The 19412-nt window shown below is 40.9% G+C and overlaps 1 protein-coding gene and 1 long non-coding RNA gene across 2 annotated transcripts in view; one reads left to right on the top strand and one right to left on the bottom strand.

The window, feature by feature from the left end:
• zgc:153039 (uncharacterized protein LOC767698 homolog) overlaps positions 1–18956 on the top strand; it is a 65165-nt gene extending 46209 nt beyond the window's left edge. Inside the window, exons 10-13 of the mRNA XM_042413485.1 lie at positions 8261–8453; positions 12854–13028; positions 14431–14577; positions 16252–18956. Of these exons, the coding sequence (XP_042269419.1) occupies positions 8261–8453; positions 12854–13028; positions 14431–14577; positions 16252–17213 (1477 nt within the window). The 3' untranslated portion in view covers positions 17214–18956. The remainder of the gene's footprint in view (positions 1–8260; positions 8454–12853; positions 13029–14430; positions 14578–16251) is intronic.
• LOC121898436 overlaps positions 1–19412 on the bottom strand; it is a 62485-nt gene that overhangs the window by 7351 nt on the left and 35722 nt on the right. Inside the window, exons 4-6 of the long non-coding RNA XR_006096460.1 lie at positions 6194–6321; positions 5379–5453; positions 4530–4601 (exon numbers count right to left, since the gene is read on the bottom strand). This is a non-coding gene — a long non-coding RNA (uncharacterized LOC121898436). The remainder of the gene's footprint in view (positions 1–4529; positions 4602–5378; positions 5454–6193; positions 6322–19412) is intronic.

The following is a 19412-nucleotide window of genomic DNA, read 5'->3' as shown; positions in this document are numbered from 1 at the left end:
CACATGCTAACAGGTGGTTGTGTATTGAGGGATGGTCTTTGGCATCTGATGTGAGTGATTTCCTTGATCTTTTCTCCAGCGGTCTCTAGTTGTCCACTGACTCCTGGTTGAAGACCTTTTAACCCTTTCCTGGGCAGTGTTATGACAGACAGCTGATGTTATCTGTTTCTGGTGTCTATTCAGTTTCTTGTCCAAGCTCCATGTATCATTCCCCATAGCTGTCACATCTGATGTTATATACAATTTCTTGTTTTTAGGGTGTAGAGCAGAGATCTTAAAAGAGGAACTTCACACTAATTTGTTTGGTTTTTTTGGCCTGGATTTTCAATTTAATTTCAGCTGAGTTCTTTGGCACCTCCCTAATCGTGATAAAATTGGCAAGAGGTCTATTTCAATATACTGTATATAAAGATGGACGTGTTGAGGGGCGAAGTCACCCATTGGTTTGCATTGGTGCCAGTTTGAAGCCCACAGTTGTGCCATCTTTTCCGTTTGGAGCCAGGACCTCCAAATAAGGAGTGTGGGGTGTTGCCTTTCACATGCCACGCTACCTTGGACCCAAGCTAAAGCTAGCTTACAGTGAACACTAAGGGATACCCACTCAGGCTAACGTTAGCTACTTTAGCTAAATTATGCTAACAGGGCAGGTACCATAAACTAGTAGATTAAATATACAGAAATATTGCAGCAATAGCCTGACTCAGTGCGAGTCCTAGAGCCGGGGAGAGAAGCAGTAGAGCCAGACATCAATCACAGCTGTCAATCAATGGCCACATGGCAAACATCAAAGCAACTATAAGTCTTAAAATCGTATTAATGGAGCAATAATTTCCAAAATGACTACCAGCACACTTATTAGAGGGCCTGAATTTAGAGATTGAGACCATAATGACTTGTTAAAAAATTATTGAATTATGGAATCAGTTGTAGCATCTAGTGGCCGTCGGTGACATTGCACTTCAAGGTTCTTCCACACTGGCTTCAGCCTCAAGCCATGGTAGTTTGTCTATTGTCTATGTCATATATCAGCTGCCATGCAAAGTATAAATAGCAGAGCGCTGCCTAACCGAAGCCCCAGTTTGTCTCAGAGAGGTTTAAAATCTGTAAAACATTTAACACCCTTTATGCTTAGAGTATGGGTTCAGATAAGGAAAAACAAAGGTAGAAACCTCAGGAAGACTAACAGAGGAGGGATCCTTTTTCTTAGATAGACATGCCTGCAATAAACGCTGTATGTACATAGCAGACAGAAGTAAAACAGAATTACAAGACTGAGTAGATAAAACGTAAAGTAGAATATAAAGCACAATGTATAATATTAAGTAAATATTAGGTGTAATAATATTTTAAATTGTTTTATGCAAAGTGAAAAGTTTTTTGAAATTTGACTTTGGGATTACACACACACACACACACACACACACAAGGCCAAACTTAAGAATACTATTCACACAGAGGGAGAAGAGACAAGAGATGCTAAGAGATGATGCTGCTGTTTATCATGGACAACATATAATGAAAGAACGGTGTGTAATTATGATAAGTCCTTTATTATGTTGTGTGATCAGATAGTATGATGACCCGAGGTTGATTGCTTCATGTAGATATGTTCAGGTGGCTCTTATAAGTTGCATTCAGGTGAGTTGGAGATCATGTTGTAGGAGGTTGATCCAATATCAAGTGATATAAGATTTTTTAATGTCAGTCCAGTCTCTACTGACATAATGTCTCATACACTCACTGACCTCTCACTTATAGAACCTGTCATCTCCTGGCAGCCGCCCTGAGTGTGTGTGTGTGTGTGTGTGTGTGTGTGAGGGAGAGTAAGGATAAAGTTTCTGTCCCCGCTTTCCCTCAATTATGACGTGTCTTTTGGCCTAAGGCCAGGCCTCCTCTCTCAATCTTCATCGTTCTCTGTTTCTTTTCTCTTTTTTTTATGTCTCTAAGGACTTGATTGGCAGCGATTATTTCAGGGTACTTTTGCTGTGTCAGCTAAGTGACATCAGTCGCTGGAGAACAAGAGAGAAGGGGTGAGAGCGAGGTGATGGTATGGAGGGACTGTTGCCACTGATGATAGAGGGACCGGAGAGACAAAAGAGATGGGTGGGGGAGGGCGGACCGGGCGGGCTAGCTTTTATCGTAATTACACCGGCTCTCCAATGGGATGGAGGACGGGATAAGATGAGAGAATTGTGGGCCAAGTGATCAAGTCAAGTAGAAATAAAAGCAAAGTTTAAAGACAGTAGGCCAATGCGGTGCAACAGTGGGAAGAGGAGTGATACATCAGTATGATGTTGGCCTTAAAAGTTAAGCACTGTATCAGTGGTGACTTTCATGTGTCATCCACCTTTTGATATGACGCAGCTTCATACCTCCTCTCAACATGGTCTCACTGGAGAAATCATTCCAGTATGGTGAGAGGATTTCACTCAACAGCTTCAGGAATGTCAGTCTGTAAAACCTGCATAAAACCTGCCTCTCTGTCTTAAAGAGATGCGAACCATCTCACTCACTTCATTAGTATGACTTTCACTGGTGACTTTCAGTGTCCCATGTGGTCGGAAAGCTATTTCAGAGTCTTCTCTGCCCTGACAAGAGTACATTTGTAGAATTTATTTGGAATTTATACATAAAAATGGTGCTACATATACTGAAAAAATCATTAAAGACAAACTTGAGAACAGAAGTGTAAAGGAATAAAATGTCTAAATTTTATTTGAATTTCCCTTTTTATGTTGCAGTTGTCACTTATTGTAATACTAACTATAACACTATTGTAACACATTGTAATACTACAAACTCAGCCTGAGGGATACAGCTGCATGGCTCCAGCCAAATTTAGCTTATCTGAGATATATTGGTATTGAAGTATGTGTCAGCTAGTAAGTTTCAAGAAATTGCAGCACAGAAATGCCAAAGGTACACTATGTTTCAGGAAATGTAAAAACAGCGTTGCCATTACACAATTTCTCCACCAGAGAGCACAGACAAGTTAATTTTTCAACTGTAAATCATCCTACTTAGCATACATCTTTGTCACAATTCTACAAAAAACAACCTTAAGGAATCTATATATAAGCCAATATGTTGTTGGATTTTAGCCTGTTCAACAAGCATAAACATGTAGAAAACATAGACTGTATAAAAATATGGATGTAGTTACTGTGACGTCACCCGTTGGTTTCTGCAGAGCGGTTTTGAGGCTCAAAGCGAGCCGCTCCGGCCGTCGCCATCTTGGCAGTGCGTGACTCTGCCTCACTACCAGCCAATCAGAAATGGGCAAAGAGGCAGGCCGAATGGCTGAAACAAGCCACCTAGCAGCTGGCGGACCTGTCACTCAAAGCAGCCATGTCCTTCATTATGTATAACTTTACGACTTAATAAAATTTAAACGAGTGAGTTATAAAAAAATTCACCCCCCGTACAGTTGTCATGAAAGGGGAAATTAGCTATAGAGACCAAAAGCAGGCTGTAAACATGTTTATTTCTGCTGTAAAGTTGGGCATTTTAACATGGGGGTCTATGGGGATTGACTCGCTTTGGAGCCTCAAGTGGCCATTTGGGGAACTGCAGCTTTTGGCACTTCCGCGTTGGCTTCATTTTTCAGCCCCGGAGATTGCCGCTTGGTAGAAAAGCAATATTTTCAACCACTATTCCCGCAGTCTCCCACCCGCTACTGGTTAGCTTAGTTTGTAACTTAGATTAAAATTTGGCAAAGTCTTATAAACTTAGCTCAACTCCAAACCAGCCTCCCTCTCACATCATCACTCACAATAATGTGAAAGATTACTTCAGGACATAGCACTTACCTCATCAGTGAGCATATCTGTTTCACTTTTATTCTTGCTAATGTCGGAGTGTGCTGATGTTACCCCCCACCCACCGCAACCACAGCACCTTAGCCCTCCAGACACCTAAAGAAAACCCTGCTTGAGGTGAAAGGTTTGTTTTTGGTCAGCTGCTATTTCCATCAACCTTGATGAGAAGTATTACAGGTGCTCAGAATTGTTAGAAATTTGAACATCTCCAGTTCCACAGCAAACGAGCAACCTCATGGTCCTCATGCTGATGAGGACCATGTGATAAAGTTGAAAGCTTCAGAACAGCTAACTAATTTGAGGTCAGATCGTTCTGGCAACTGCTGTTTCAAGAATGACCTTTGAACCTCATTATTGGATGTATAAATATCGACGTTGACCTCAGAAATTCAGTGTCAGTTGGGCTCTAACAACTTATTATAATTTGGACAAAAGTGCAGATTTACTAAGTTACACAGGATGGGACTCTTGAATATCAGTGCAAAATATTGGCTTTCAGAAGCTTTGATCTTTAAAAGTATTTGCTTTCAAGTTTCTAACCTTGGACCCACTCACATTTTCCACCCTCCCTCACCTAGGGAGAAAACTTGACCAACAGGAAGGCTAATGACGCTTTCTTTCTGTCTCTGTCTGTTAGTCTGTCTCTTCTCTTTTAATTCAGCCTACTGGTGGTCTCACCCCCTGCCATGCTGTCAGTACATTAGCACTTACCTGCTGCATAGTGTTCAGTGTTGCTCTCTTTTCTCCCACTTATAGTCTAATAGTCTTTATCTGCGTGTGGATCTGTGGAGGAAGCCAGTTGGTCATTTGAGCTGAATTGTGTAATTACAGCTGGGACTATTTAATGGCTGTTTATCCAAATGGCAGTGGTTATTGCAGAGAAATTGAGGTCAATTACATGATCCTCCAAAAACATAAACGCCTCTATCTGCCATGTGCAGCTCCTAACTCCACCATACCTTCATTTACACTTAATCAGCACACACGGTATATTTTGACAGGTAGGTATGAGCAGTGAATTGAACTAATGCACACATCCATGTATGAATTCAAGCCCATGCACACGAACACAGTGAACTCCACACCAGTCTGCAGCAGTAGCTTATTATCGATGTGTGGTGCTTGTGTTAATTGCTCTTGTCTCGGCATTAACTTCTCATTTGTTTTGATGCTGCCGTGCAATCACGCATTAGAAAATGGCCCTGTAACTCTCTGAGTGTGTGTGTGTGTGTGTGTGTGTGTGTGTTTGAGTTGGGGTCATTACAGTTTGTCTGAGATTCAGAAATCACTTTTGGTTAAAATCTGACCTTTTTAAAAAAACATTTTACTATAACAATGGCCAAAATTGCATTGCTGAAATGAATATTGATTGAAAAGTTTCATTAAGAAGTGCTTTGTTTACCTTGCCAGCGTAACTATTCAATTAAGCTAACATCTCCCTATTATAGTAGCGGATGTGCACATCTTCCTCTCTTTGTTCGAGTGTGTCTTGCTTGTCTGTGAGTCCGTTTGTACGGGTGACATCAGCTGACATATACTGTTAATTAGTATTCAACTTACAGCGGTTGTATAGGACAGTGGTACAGCAAGGCCAGATAGCTGCTGCCTGAACCGCTGGTGCATCAGCCACAAACTCTATAAAATGATATAGTGTCGGGCAAGAGGGAAAGAAATAACAGTAATGATGTCACAAGCCAAGCAAGTAGTCACGAGTAGAATGTCAGCAACACTGAACAGAATAACCCCAGGAAAATGAGCCTGGAGCTGGATTAAAGTTGAGTTGAGGTAACAGCTCTGACAGTCTCAACAAAAATCTTACATTGTGAGCTATATTAAATAATGATTTACTTCAGGGATATGATGTCATGAGGTCTTTATTCATTATCATAGCTGATATGTCTTTGAATATGACCACCTTTTGTCTCTGAATATCCAAACAAAAGGCATTTATTAAGTGTATTAAACATTTCCTAGAGAGTTACATCCTTGTCAGGATGGAAATGACTCACGCATGAACACCATCATGTGACATTAAAACTGTCCAGTGAAACCTCCCAAAAAAAATATTCAAAGTGGTGTAAGAGTCATTTATAAGAATAATAATGATGATGATCTTTATTTATATAGAACTTTACAAAATCTATGTTAAAAAGTTCTTCACAAAGGCTGCAAAATAAAACAGACAAGTCATAAAATCATTAGGTTTTATAAACAGATAGAAAGCAATTTAGTGTAACAAGAGAAAATTTAAAAGAAATAAAAACAGACATAAAAGACAGTTCAAAGAAAATACAAACTCAAGTCAAATCAGGAAAGGCTCTCAGATGAAAGTATGTTTAAGAAGAGACTTAAAAGAAATCACTGACTAAGCCAACCTGATCGTTCCAGAGCCTCGCGGTCCTGACTGTAAACGTTCTGTCCCCTCTAGTTTTCAGCCAGGCTTCTGGTACAGATAAAAGAGCTCTGCCCGAGGATCTCAAACTTCATACCGGCGCGTATAGCACTAAGAGATCAGAGATATAGCAGGGAGAAGAGCCTTAAAAGTAATCAGTAAGATCTCAACAGGAGTGATGTGATCAGGTGTCTTGGTTCTGGTTAAAAGTCTGGCAGCTGAGCTCTGGACAGTCTGGAGTCGATTGATAGATTTTTGGTTCAGGCAAGTAAAAAGGGTGTTTCAATAATCCAGGCGTAAGAGATTAAAAGATTCTCTCTGTGTTGGTGAAAATGTATTTTCCTGATGTCTCTCTCACATGTCACTATGAAATGATGTTTAGACATTTTACTAAAAACCAAAAACAGACATTACAACATCACACGGAGTGAGAATTCATCATTAAGACACTGAAAGATTCAGAAATCAACAAAAAAGTTGACCTTTTCATGACATGAAATCAAACCCAGCAAACAAAATAAGGTCCCCTAATGGTGACTGTGAACATCATAATTGTCCCCTGAATGTCCAGATGATGTCCACTGTTTGCTGGGAAGTGTTAAATTCCATCCCTGTTTACAGACTAAAAGAAGGATCTCATAGAATGTAAAAGATCCAATCTGCTGTTGCTTTCTAAAAATTGATTCAACAGCGTGGGAATAAGGTCAGTAAGTAGTATTACTCTGACTGAAAATGTATTTCTTTACTCGTGCCAGACTTAAATTATTCACTGTGAGATTCCTGTTTCATTGGTATTTTCAACCCAGGTGCATGGATAAGCATGTTAGAAGAATGTAAATTTGCTTTTTCACTGAAATCTTCTGTGGTTTGTCAAATCCTGCTCAGTCTAAAGAACATTTGACATTTGGGAAGTCCCTCTTCAGAGGTGTGGGATGGCAGCTAGTAACTAACAAAAGGGTTTTTCTTACCATATCCTCTAAAGAATCTCTTTAAAGAAGTTTAATGAAGGAACCATCTCTTTTATGACTCACATGGACTGAAATGGACCATCTCTTACTGTATTGCATGGAAAATGCCAGATTACAATCAGTGAAGAGTTATATCAGAGAATCATTCAAGTTCATTTACATTGATCTCAGAGAATCTGATCATGTTTGTTTGAAGTTTTCATAGTAAGCTGCACATATCACCTGGCGACATAATTCACTCCCAAAATTCTACCTTGTATATTACCAGACATCCTGACAAGTCAATAATTAACTGTGTTGTTTGCAGTACAAATTAAGAGCAGGATCAAATCAAAAGTTCCTTGAAAAGTTGTAATTGAATGTGAGGAGTAGAACTTCAGGTTGGTTTTGTTTCTATAATATTCTATTCAGTTTCGGTCTATCTGGAGTGGATGAGGCATTAATCTGTCTGCAGCATTTGAAGAAGTTTGGTTCTAGACCAAACACATTAGGTGGCTATTAGCATTAAAATGGCAACTCTCAGAAAAAGTAAAAAGCAGTGGGGATAGTGGGAAGTTCAGGAAGCAGCGAGACCAATTTGGAAAATTAAAAAAAAAGATAACTTTCACCAATGTTGGACCCTTCAGGAGGAACTATTTATTGCAGTGTCAGACATTATAGTTTTAACAAAGAAGTTCTCAAACTTTTCCCACCACGCCCCAATTTTGGAGCCAAAAAAGAAATCAAATCATGCCCATTAATCAGAAAATAAATTCATTTTTGCTAACCAGTAACAAATGACTGTGCAAATGAACAACGCCAAATGACACAAATCTCTCCGCTATACTGGTAGTGAACTCGACGACGCATCACTTTGTGTTTCTTCAAAATATACCCATCCTGTACATGTTGTTCTGTGTGAATAAATACTGCAAACATCCCAGTACGCTGCTGTGGACTTTGTTCTTTCATGAGTTAGATTCTTGCAACTTTACATCCTCTTCACATTATTCTCTCTGGTCATGTACGCTCGCCTTGCAGTGGTTGAAATTACGGCTCGGGCAGTAAAATTTACTTCTCCACTTCTTCTCTCTTCTTCCCAGGCCCACCTTTCGGTACTTCACCTGGCATACGTGTGTGTTAGGCATCGTGGGCTGCGCTGTCATGATGTTCCTCATCAACGCTATCTACGCCTCAGCCAGCATCGCCTTCATGCTGCTGCTGCTTCTGCTGATTCACTACCTCAGTCCCACCTCCAGCTGGGGCTACATCAGCCAGGCTCTCATTTTCCACCAGGTCTGACACACACACACACACACACACACTCTCTCAATACTGCCTTGTCATTACTAGAGCAACTAAAATCTCATCCCTTCAGCTTTACAAGAGCCTGTACCTCTGCCAAGCAATCGTTCTATCAAGTTTATAGAGACACGCAGACACAAACACAGACTGATCTCTGCTGTCTCTCCCTCAGCCAAGCGCTTTGCATTTAGCAGACAAACACACACATTTTCCCTCTCTCTTGTCTCACACATACACACAAAACACTGCCTTGTCATTCCTACAGCGGCCATCTATCACATTTATATCAGGCTTAGCAGACACACGCACACACACACACATCTGCATGTTTATCCTCTGCAAAGCTCTCTACATTTATTACACACAAACATACAGACACCTCTTTACATCATCCGGCTCTCCATGTCCTCTATCTGGAGAGCCTGTTGCTCTCAAGGAGAGGGGGGCACTGTTGCCAGAAGGGCCTGTTGCCGAGGGGAACCGTTGCCAAGGCTGCGGGCAGGGGTTATGGACAGGAAGGGTGAGGGTAGCTGGGTTTGCCAGCAGCTTGTCAGGGGGAAGAACATTATTACAACCACTTAACTTATTGCGCTTTTCCTCCTTCTCCTCCTCCATCATCCTCTTTCTTCCTCTTCCTCTGCCGTTTTTCCTCTCACCCCCAGACAGCAGGAAGCAGCTCAGTCCGATTTATACGATTACACTTATAGGTTCAGACCTAGGAGAGGCCACGTGTGTGCGTGTACATATCTCGTACACGCACTCGTCGTGCGCTCCTGCACCCAGCAGCGACTGTGCGCCAACTGGGTGACATTGAAGCAGGGACGGGAGAGACACAACAGCTCGCAACAAAAAACACACCGGGAGATAACAGGCGGCTGACAACAGTGTTTAGGAGAAAAAGCGCAGAGGAAAAGACAAACTGAGGCAAGAAATACTGATGGTATCATGGGAGGAGAGAAAGATAGAGACAGAATATAAGCAGGGAGAGAAACTAAGTGATGGATGAGACTGAAGCGACAGAGAAATGATGATACCCTGATGGATGAGAAGACAGGGAGAAATGGAGAGATAAAGAGAGACAGATGATTAGATGAGTGGAGGCAGTCGGACTTAACCCCTGGACCTTGTTTTTCGTTTTTTACAGCAATTACTGGACAGCAGCATGCAAACCGTGGCAGTAATTACAATAGTAATAATGTTGGAAATGTTTGCATCTTCATTTTTGATTGATGACTGTACAGACACACATGTACATTACACTCAGCAACTTCAGGACCTTGAGCTTAACTTGTATTGATAAGACAATCATTATCAGCATGATTCTTTTGGGTCTTTTCAGTTAAAATCCCAAAGTGGAGCTGCAACACAAAAGAGTGTCGTTCTTTCATTTTTCCTATAATTTCCTATCATTACTTCAAGTCGGTTGAACACAATGTAAAAACGTTTTCGAGTGAAAGTCATTTTGAAGTACTTTTAGTCATCCTCAAGTGACTCTCTCGCATTTAAGGGGTGTTGCTCACAGCCAAAAAGTGCCACCGCTTTAATTAGCAGAAGTACTTAAGACTCCGCTTCCTCCCCCCCTCCCCTTCTGCCCTAACTGTGAGGTGATTGGACGACTTCAATAAAGTTCACTTTCTTCTCATCACATCCCCATTGTGCTCACATCAGAGATGACTCTCTCTGTAACACTAAGATAGTGGTTTTCACCTGCACTCTCACACTTTTTATAAGGAGCACTCAAGAGTGTAAAAGCCAAGAAAAACACTGAATTATCCTTTAAAGCTAACCTTCAAAGAGTTGAATCCAACAGTGAAAGCTGCAGATTTAACATGGTGGACATGTCGTCACTGAGTTAATCGTCATTAATTCCAATGAGGGAATAAATTGAGTGTTAATCATTCCTAGTAGACTGTAGGTTTAGGTCTAATGTTTGGTTCCACATGGTTACATCTACTTAATGGTACCTTGATGCCACCTCATCAGCACATTGAATTCTAATGCTGGCTGTGTTACGGCGTGCATTGTAATACAAACACTAGCGTTTAAGTGTACACTCATAAGAAATCATAGACCGGTACATTTTTGCAGTTTGAACAACATGTATGTACGCATGCGTATACACATGCATGCATACACATTTCATTTGCAAGAGGAAGATTCTGCCATTACTTCTTGCAAAAAGTTACATGGTCTTACAACTTAAAGTTCCCCTCCAGTCAGAAATGTGTCAGTTTTCACATTCATCTGCTGAAGGGGGAAAGTTTCTCTGTGCTCCCCCTAAAGGATGTGTTGAACAGCAACTACGTTTACATGCACAAAATATTCCGGTTTATGCCTTTATTCTGAAAAAGACAATATTCCTACTAAGGTGTGTCCAAGGGTAAATGAAAATGAATATTCCACTAATATTCCTGTTTCCATGCAGAGGGTTTACAGGGTTTCCTTCTGCTCCAGTGTGCCTGATATTTATAAGTGATACTGATATGACTGATATTATACATTTATAATTACGTCCAGCTTGTTCCATGATGTTTACTACACTGCTGAGTGTTTTTGGTGCATCACACTGAGTCGTCAGCGTCATCCATGACTGCATGTCAGGATAATAACCAATCCCCTCCGCCCCCATCGTGGAGAAGGCGCGTTCTGTTTTTCCAGCCCTCCCTGAACAGCTCTCCTCTCATTCCTCTCCTCTGTCTGCCTTCCTGCTCCAGCATATGTCATCTTGCCTGTGCAAGGGTAAACAGGCGAGAAGCCGTGTGCTGCAAACTGTGGTTAAAAACCCCAGTTGAAACACATTTTCTGAATATGCAAACACAGCAAGCCTCCTGTGAAAAAAATGTATTTAAAAGTTTATTTGAAGCTTATATGAGGCTTCAGCCGTCCAAATTAGTCAAATAGATACGATATCCTTTCAAGTTCTGCTTTTTGTTACAATCATTCCTCTGCAGCTGAACAGGGAAACACAGAGAGGGGAATTTTATACTAAAAAATACCAACTTTTAACTTAAAGAAGGTATCCAGTTTATTTGATCTTCTAATGGTCAGTATGAACAGGAGAAATAATTGCAGCGAGCACAACCTGCTTCAATGATCATTTTGGCACTTGAATATAGTTTTAAGAAAGACTTGAAAAATAGTGAACCTGTCCTTTAAAGCTGAGTCTAAGACGTGTACCTACAAGCATAATTTGTGACATCACAACTAGTTTGAGCCAATTATTGTCCAGTATGAACAGTATGAAGCGTGAGCACATACGCTGGGAATGGACTTTTCATTAAAGTCTATCTACTGGTTAAACTTTTGGAATGAAAAATTATGACATATTCATAGATTCTGGATTTTTCAATGAGGTAGAAGGACATGTAATTTTAGGAAATTCAACCTGTAAACCATAATACTGTCAAAGTATTATTTAAAACATATTATTTATTTTTATATGTCTTAAAACATGTTTGGAGAGGATTTTTAGGTGTAAAGATAAACAGGAAAAGTCCATTCATACATGTTCCTACTGGTGTTGTTCAACTAAATTTGTGAGCTATTCATTCAGGTTATTGAAATCACTCTCATCTATCATCGTCTCTGATGCTGCCATGACTGTCTTGAGGATTTAATTTCTAAAGCCTTCAATCCCAAAGAAATGAAGGAATAGAAACATGAGCATGATGAAGCACATAGAAACTGTACCATGTACAGTGAAATAAATAAAGAAACGATGTATGAGGAAAAAATAATGCTAACAAACACGTAAAAGTAGCAATACTGTATTGAGAACAGTTTCTATTACTACACTTTTTGAATAATAATCATACTAATTTATGTATCTGCCGAGGTTCAGGGAAAACAAATTGTCATACATATGGGCTTAAAACTGAGGTGAAATTGATTTTGATGAATAATTATACTATAAGCTTTTTATAATCTTTAGCTTTCATCACAGCTACAATACATAAGAATTAGCACACAAATCCATTAACCTCAGTGTACTTGTTTAAGTAAATGCCTCCATCTCAATTAGAACTGTAAATCGTGTCATTAACAGTATTTGGTGTCTGAAGTGGTTTATCTAGAAAATTCAATTTCCTTGTGCATGAAAAATGATGTCAAATCTGAAAGCACTGATGTCCATTAAAAGTTACTTCCCCTCTCTGCACACGTCTCCCGTCAAGGAGGAAGAGCAAAACATGAAACAGACGTCTAACATATGAGCGAGCATGTTCTGTATACTGCCAATTTCTGCTTACTTAATTAAAATCCCGCAGTAATCTTTGAACTGGCCCACTGGTATGTCTCAAGTCTGAATACTGACAAACACAATTTCATATTATCTCATCTCTGAGTACAGCTCACAGAGATACATCTTTTAACAACCCCTTCTCCTCTTACAGGTGCGGAAGTACCTGCTGATGCTGGATGTGAGGAAGGATCACGTCAAGTTCTGGAGGCCTCAGGTCCTGCTGATGGTTTCCAACCCTCGCAGCAGCGTGGGCCTCATCACCTTCATCAACGATATCAAGAAGAGCGGCCTCTACGTGCTGGGACACGTCCAGCTAGGAGATCTCAGTAAGGACACACGATCTGACCTGCTGTTTATCTTCTGGTTGCTCTTCTTCTTCTCATAAAAACTTTTCCTTTAAGTCTGAATTGAATCATTTCTTTACCTCCGAACATAGCGATAAATCACTTTTCTCACCTGGTGATGAAATCAGATATTATTGTTCTCAGCATCTCCACGCAGGGAACATTTACTTCTGCACCATTTCCCATCTAAACCAGCTCAGTTTGAGCATGTGACGATTAATTATGAGCAAATCAGGGATGGTGGTGAGGTATTGTTTTTGGATAATTTAACTTGATTTTGATATTTAGATACGATGACAACATCACAAACATTATTGCTGTAATGTTAATAGCAATTTTTTATTCTACTCTTGACTGGTAAAAGTAGTAATATTGCCTCTTATTTGAGACTTGTCCAAATAAGTGAGCGAATATGAACAACTGTGGCACATTTGATTTCCTGTTTGCAATAGAAGTTTCACAGCGAGCGGCGCTTCATTTAGTGGGTCTTTTTAGCATGCTGCTCATCTGCTGCTGTTTTATTTCCAGGGAAGTAATCACACACACACGTACACACACACATACACACACAATGCTCTGGAGGCGTCTCCTTTCTTCTCTGCAGAGACACACACTAGCAGAGTTTTAAGGAGCAGGGTCATTGATTGTTTTCTTTGTCTTTTGGGGATTTTGTTGGAGGTTTTTTTTTTTTTTTTTTAATGTGTTGATGGGAGACTGGGACTGGCCCTGAATAGAGTCTTCAGAATCCAAATCCTCTTGTGTGTCTCATAGGAAAAGAATTATATGTTTATTAGCCGCTGAAGAGTCCTTCCCCTATTTGAGTACTGACGAAGCACATGGTCTTGAGAAATATGAAGGACTCACTCTTTCACACATAATGGCATTGAAGAAGAGTATGTTAAGAACTCCCAGCTACTTCCTGCTTTGTTTTAAATCCATCCATGTGTTTTCTCGCTTGTCTAGCCTAACGCGGCTCAAACTACCACAGGAATTAACTATGAACCGCCTGTAGATGTGGCCTCAGCTTTGCTCTCTACATACATATTGATGTTTTTGTTTTGGATGATTGATCACTTGCCTGCCTGTTTGTGCTTCCCTGTTTCTTTCTCTTTGTCTCACCTTCTGTCTACGCTGTCATTTGTGCTTGCATCTCTCTTTGTTGCCCTCATGCATCTCAGCACCTCTCACTCTTGTATCTCTCTCAAGCTCTGCCTCTAATTCCAGCTCTGTCATACCGACTTCTTCGCTATCTCCGTGTACTTCTACGTCTTTTGTTCTTGCATTTTTTCTTTCCTTCACTTGATCTGAATCTGAACACACTCCCGTTGAACTGTCAGCTGTATTTCTCACCTCACACTACTATGCTTCTCCTCCTCTCTCCCAGACACTTTACCGTCAGACCCTCTGCAATCCCAGTACGACTCCTGGCTGTCACTGGTGGACCATCTGAACATCAAAGCCTTTGTGAACCTGACTTTGGCTGATTCTGTGCGTCACGGTATCCAACATCTCCTGTTCATCTCCGGACTAGGTCAGTGTCATCACTACAATTCCCTGTTGGTCTGTAAGGACATTGAAAGGCCGGTTTCTGGGATTAAAGTTGCCAATATCTCATATTCTGTGCTGCGGTTTAAGATTTTTGTCTTCTCCAAGTACTAAAATTAAAAAATGAAACCACTAGGTGTAGTAATTTAGCATCTTTTAAATTCTTCTGATGGTGGAGTTTTGGTTTTACCACTTAAGGGCATCAACGTAGAGGTCTTCACGGGTCCACTTAGTTCTGAGGAACCGAGTCCCGACCCGGGACTGGGACCTCTTTTTTGAAAATTAATTTATGCACATCAGGTTCAGGTAGGTTTTCCATGGGTCCATTTTGGGTCCAACATTTTGGACCCGTGAAGACTTCTACATCAAAGTCAAAACTTTAGTTCAAACCAATTTCACACATACAGTAGTGGCTTTAGGGGGGTTGTATGTATTTCATCTAGTTTTCAGGTAGGAATTTTATCTTTTTAGGTTATTTTAAATGATTTAAATGATCTTTTTCAGTTCATTCATTCACTTCCATTTTTACTGCCATTTCAACTTCTCAGTAATTATGTTTCAACTGCCACTTTAATTTCTTTCACTGCCTTCTTAAACCGACACTTCAACTTTATTAAATACTTACACTTAGACCAAAATTTCAACTCTTTTCAGTACTGCTATTTCCCAATTCTCAACTGCCATAGACACTTTGATTTCATTCATTGCTTACTCATTGCTTCAATGCTTATTCATTTTACTGCCATTTCAGGAATTCTGTTCAAACTACCACCTCAATTTCTTCCAGTGCTTACTTAAAGTGACATTTCATTCAATACTTATACATAAACTGAAACTATAACTCCTCTCAGTACTTCCATTTCACTGCCATTCAACTTCTTTTAGTAATTTTGTTTCAACTGCCACTTCGGTTTCCTTCAGTGCTTAAACTTAAACCGACACTTCAGTTTCATTCATTGCCGACAGTTAAATTCTAACTCCTTAAACTACTTCCATTTTAATTTTTTTCCATAATTGAATTCCATAATTCCATCAACTACTACTCCAATTTCTTACAATGTCTTATTAAATTGACACTTCACCTTCTTTCAGTGCTTACACTTAAAGTGACAACTAAACTTCTTTCAGTAATTCTGTTTCAACTGCCACTTTAATCCCTTTTACTGCTACATTTTTATAGGCTTTTTTATGTTTCAGCTTGTTTTCAGACAGGCATAGTGCTTTTGGACATTTTTAAAGGATTTTCTCATTTTTAGCTTTAACAGTAAACTAATGCTTGTGCATGTTCTCCTCTCAGCCAATACTCCCTAAAAACTTAAATGAGATGCTAACTCTCAGTGGTTTTCTTGTTCTTCTTTGTTGTTTGCTGTCTTACTGCTTTCCTAAAAACTGTCACTCGTGTCTATCCTAGACCACTCTTCTTTTCTTAAGTCCTCTCCCTTATCTCTCTTTGACTTCCCTCCCAGCTCCCATTCCAGCACTCATCCACTTCAAATCTGTCTCTCTTTCACTTCATCAGATGAAATGACTGAACCTCTGCAACCCTCCAAGTAACTACTCTAGAAATCAATGATAATGAAAAAGAAATAATGTGCATTAGATTATAACTAATGGTCTTGTCTCTGTCTGTATCTTTCTTCTTTCTTTTCACACTTTCCAGGTGGGATGCGCCCCAACACCCTTGTCCTAGGTTTCTATGATGACTATCTTCCGAAGGACAAGCTGATCGATCCGTCACTCTGTACCAGTCAGTCCACAGATCCCTCATGTCCCTCTGAGGAGCTCGAGCAACAACCCCCCCTCTTCCACTTTGCCTCCCTGCGTGGTTCCAGCGACAGGAAGGATTATGGGGAATTCGGGGACGGGAAGGTTCTGGGCCCTCAGGAATATGTAGCGATCATTGCTGACGCCATGAAGATGCTTAAAAATGTGGTACTGGCCCGTTACTTCAACAACTTTGACCGAGCCCAGGTCCTCTCACCGCCCTCCTCCTTTCCAGGAAAGGGAACTGTGTACGTTGACGTCTGGCCAGTCAACCTCCTGCGTCCGGACAGTTGTAGCTACGTCGATACCTGCTCTCTGTTCCTGCTACAGCTAGCATGTATCCTCAACATGGTCCGAGCATGGCGCAAAGCTACGCTACGTCTCTTCCTTTGCGTGGAGGAAGGACGAAGCGTGAGAGGCTCGGAGGAGAAGCTGGGCCAGCTGTTGAAAGAATTGAGAATTAAAGCTCAGATCTACCCCGTGCCCTGGGACCAGCAGGCGGCACTACACTGGCAGCGCCAAGGCGAGTGGAGCAAGAAACTGCCGTCACAGTCCCCTGATACCGCCAAAGAAGAGAAGACGCCGAGAACAGAGGAGGAGGATAACGAAGACGATTATGTCAACAGCTTCCCAAGCAACACCACACGCCTGTCGGATGACTACCTGTCAGCTGTCAATAAGCTGATCCTGGACCAGGCCCGGCCACCGCCTGCTGTGCGTTTCCTATATTTGCCCCGCCCCCCAGCTGACACCCGTCGCTATACTGCCTACTTACGCCAGCTGGAGTTGCTGACTCAGGACCTGGGACCCACGCTGCTCATCCACGGTGTCACACCTGTCATCACCACTGACCTTTGAAAACATTTAATGAAGTGTGCCTTACATGCTGAGGGCTGCTGAGTTTTGCAGTGTCCCCACCAGCTGCTGATCTTCCTCTCAACAGGTGTGTGGAGCACTTTTAGTGCAGCATCACCACAGACCTCAGCAGTTCTGACCCGGTGCTCACCCCTTGAAATTTGACCCAGACTGAGAGATCACAGCTGACTCACAGATCCCATCTGCACTGCCTTGCACAATATGGACCAATGTAGAACAATGTCTCCCTAGAAACACAGTCTATTTTAAGAATATTTCAAATGAAGACCAGATATCACATTGTATATCTTGGTTACTTAGAGATCAAAGAAAATCCTGACTGGTATTTCCAACAAGCACCTGAAGGCACCGTAATGTAATTTGTTAGGTCAGCTTTAAGCATGACACAATGAGACTGATGGAAAGTACCAAAGTAAAGTCAGTATGGGGGGGGAGGGCATATCAGATGAACATACAAACTGTGGCCAATCTGAGCCAACAGGTCCACAGGCGAAAATCTCTACTCATTTAAATCACCAATCCACCGCTGTCACTCCATCAACTAGTTAATCACCTCTACAGTAGAGACAGCAGTCTAATTGTCTTCTGACTCCCCTTGTTCCTTTTCTAATGTTATTTAATTTTTTTCGGTGTGCTGCTGCTGCTGCTCACATTTCCTAAAATGATCATTCCATATGCCTTCAGATCAAAAAGTGCCTTGCTAGTTAGGGAGCTTAAGTTTGGAATCAGTCCACCACAGACAGGAAGTTGGACTGCATTACACCTCAGAGCAGTAACTTTCAGGAAATCTGCTTTTCCATTTTAGAGGTTAAAACAAAGGACACAATTGAACAGTAATGGCAACGGTGCTTCTATAGAAGTCTTAAAGATTTGTTCCAAAAATCCTTGTATGTTGCATCTCAGGAAGACATTCCTCTTTTTTTCCCAAATGCACTTTTGTCCTTCCTCTGCCAAACTGCATGTTGTGCAGATCTCCAAAATTACCTTAAAATGTTTACAGCACCAATAACTACTGTGATTAGCCACAATATTTTATTGATTGTTTTTATGTATTTTAGGTACTTTCTAACTTTTAGAATTGTTTTTACTCACTAGTGACTGTGTTGTTTGAGCAGCCTGGATACTGACATGCCTAAATGAGTTTTAATATCCGCTACAGCCTTTACCACAGAGTTTCTTGCATTTAAGCAGTATCATCACAGTGTTACCTGAAGCATGGTGTGACGTAGTATTTCCAGTCGCTGACACATTGATAGTACGATCTCTACATCAGTTACAGCTTTATTTTATTGTCTGAAGGCTTGAGATCCTTGAATTTTGAGTCTTGGAAGCCACTACAGATAAAACATGTTTATTTAGTTCATCCTGACAATCTTCACCACACTGACTGACACATCTGTAGGGTCCAAGTTCATATTTGACAAAAGGCCGGTTTATTTGGATTTGGACTTATCTGGACATCCTTGTGTTTGAAATGAGATCTATGTTTACTTGTGGGCCAATCGGATCCATCCTATTTCAATGGACAGGTCCTTGTTTGGACACTACACTCCTCAACAAACTATTGACACTACATTTCTTCAAATCTTTGTCCTGGATTTCTGTTCAAGGAGTGCAAAAAATACTGCAGGACACACTCATTTATTGAAGAAATGAAATGTTCAGTGTTTGAATTAATGTTGAAATCTGAAAAATATATATATACTTTACAAGATGTAAACTGAAGCGAAAGGAAAAAAATAAAAGGTTTGTATTATGTGTCTTTTTTTTTTACTTCCTCAGGAGATTGTTTGCCAAAGCCAGATCAAACTTAACAACCGCTCAGAGCGTTGAACTTTGTTCCATTTCAGCTGAAGACCAGTTTGTGTGTCCCAGAGCAGAGAGCCGAGGGTTTTTGTGTCTGCCGCACTTGTTTATTCGAGGTCAACTTTGGAAATAGGGGCTGAGATAGCTCAGCAGCTCAGACAGAGAGATACTACAGGGTGCCAGCCAGCCAAATTACCTTGTCCTACAGTCACCCTCGCTGCCAACCAGGCAGAAATGGATTCCATCTCCGCTCTGAGGTGAACAACAGATTGGAGAAATAAGCCCAAATAACCATCGATATCTGTTCAGGAGGAGGAAGGCTGACATTTATCACTGAGGGAAAGACCCCAGCTCCGAGAGGATTTGATGTGTGTA

The sequence above is a fragment of the Thunnus maccoyii genome, chromosome 6, assembly GCF_910596095.1.
Source record: "Thunnus maccoyii chromosome 6, fThuMac1.1, whole genome shotgun sequence".
NCBI lineage: Eukaryota > Metazoa > Chordata > Actinopteri > Scombriformes > Scombridae > Thunnus > Thunnus maccoyii.
The sequence above is the reverse complement of the archived record's forward strand: the minus strand, read 5'-3'. Positions and strand labels throughout refer to the sequence as shown.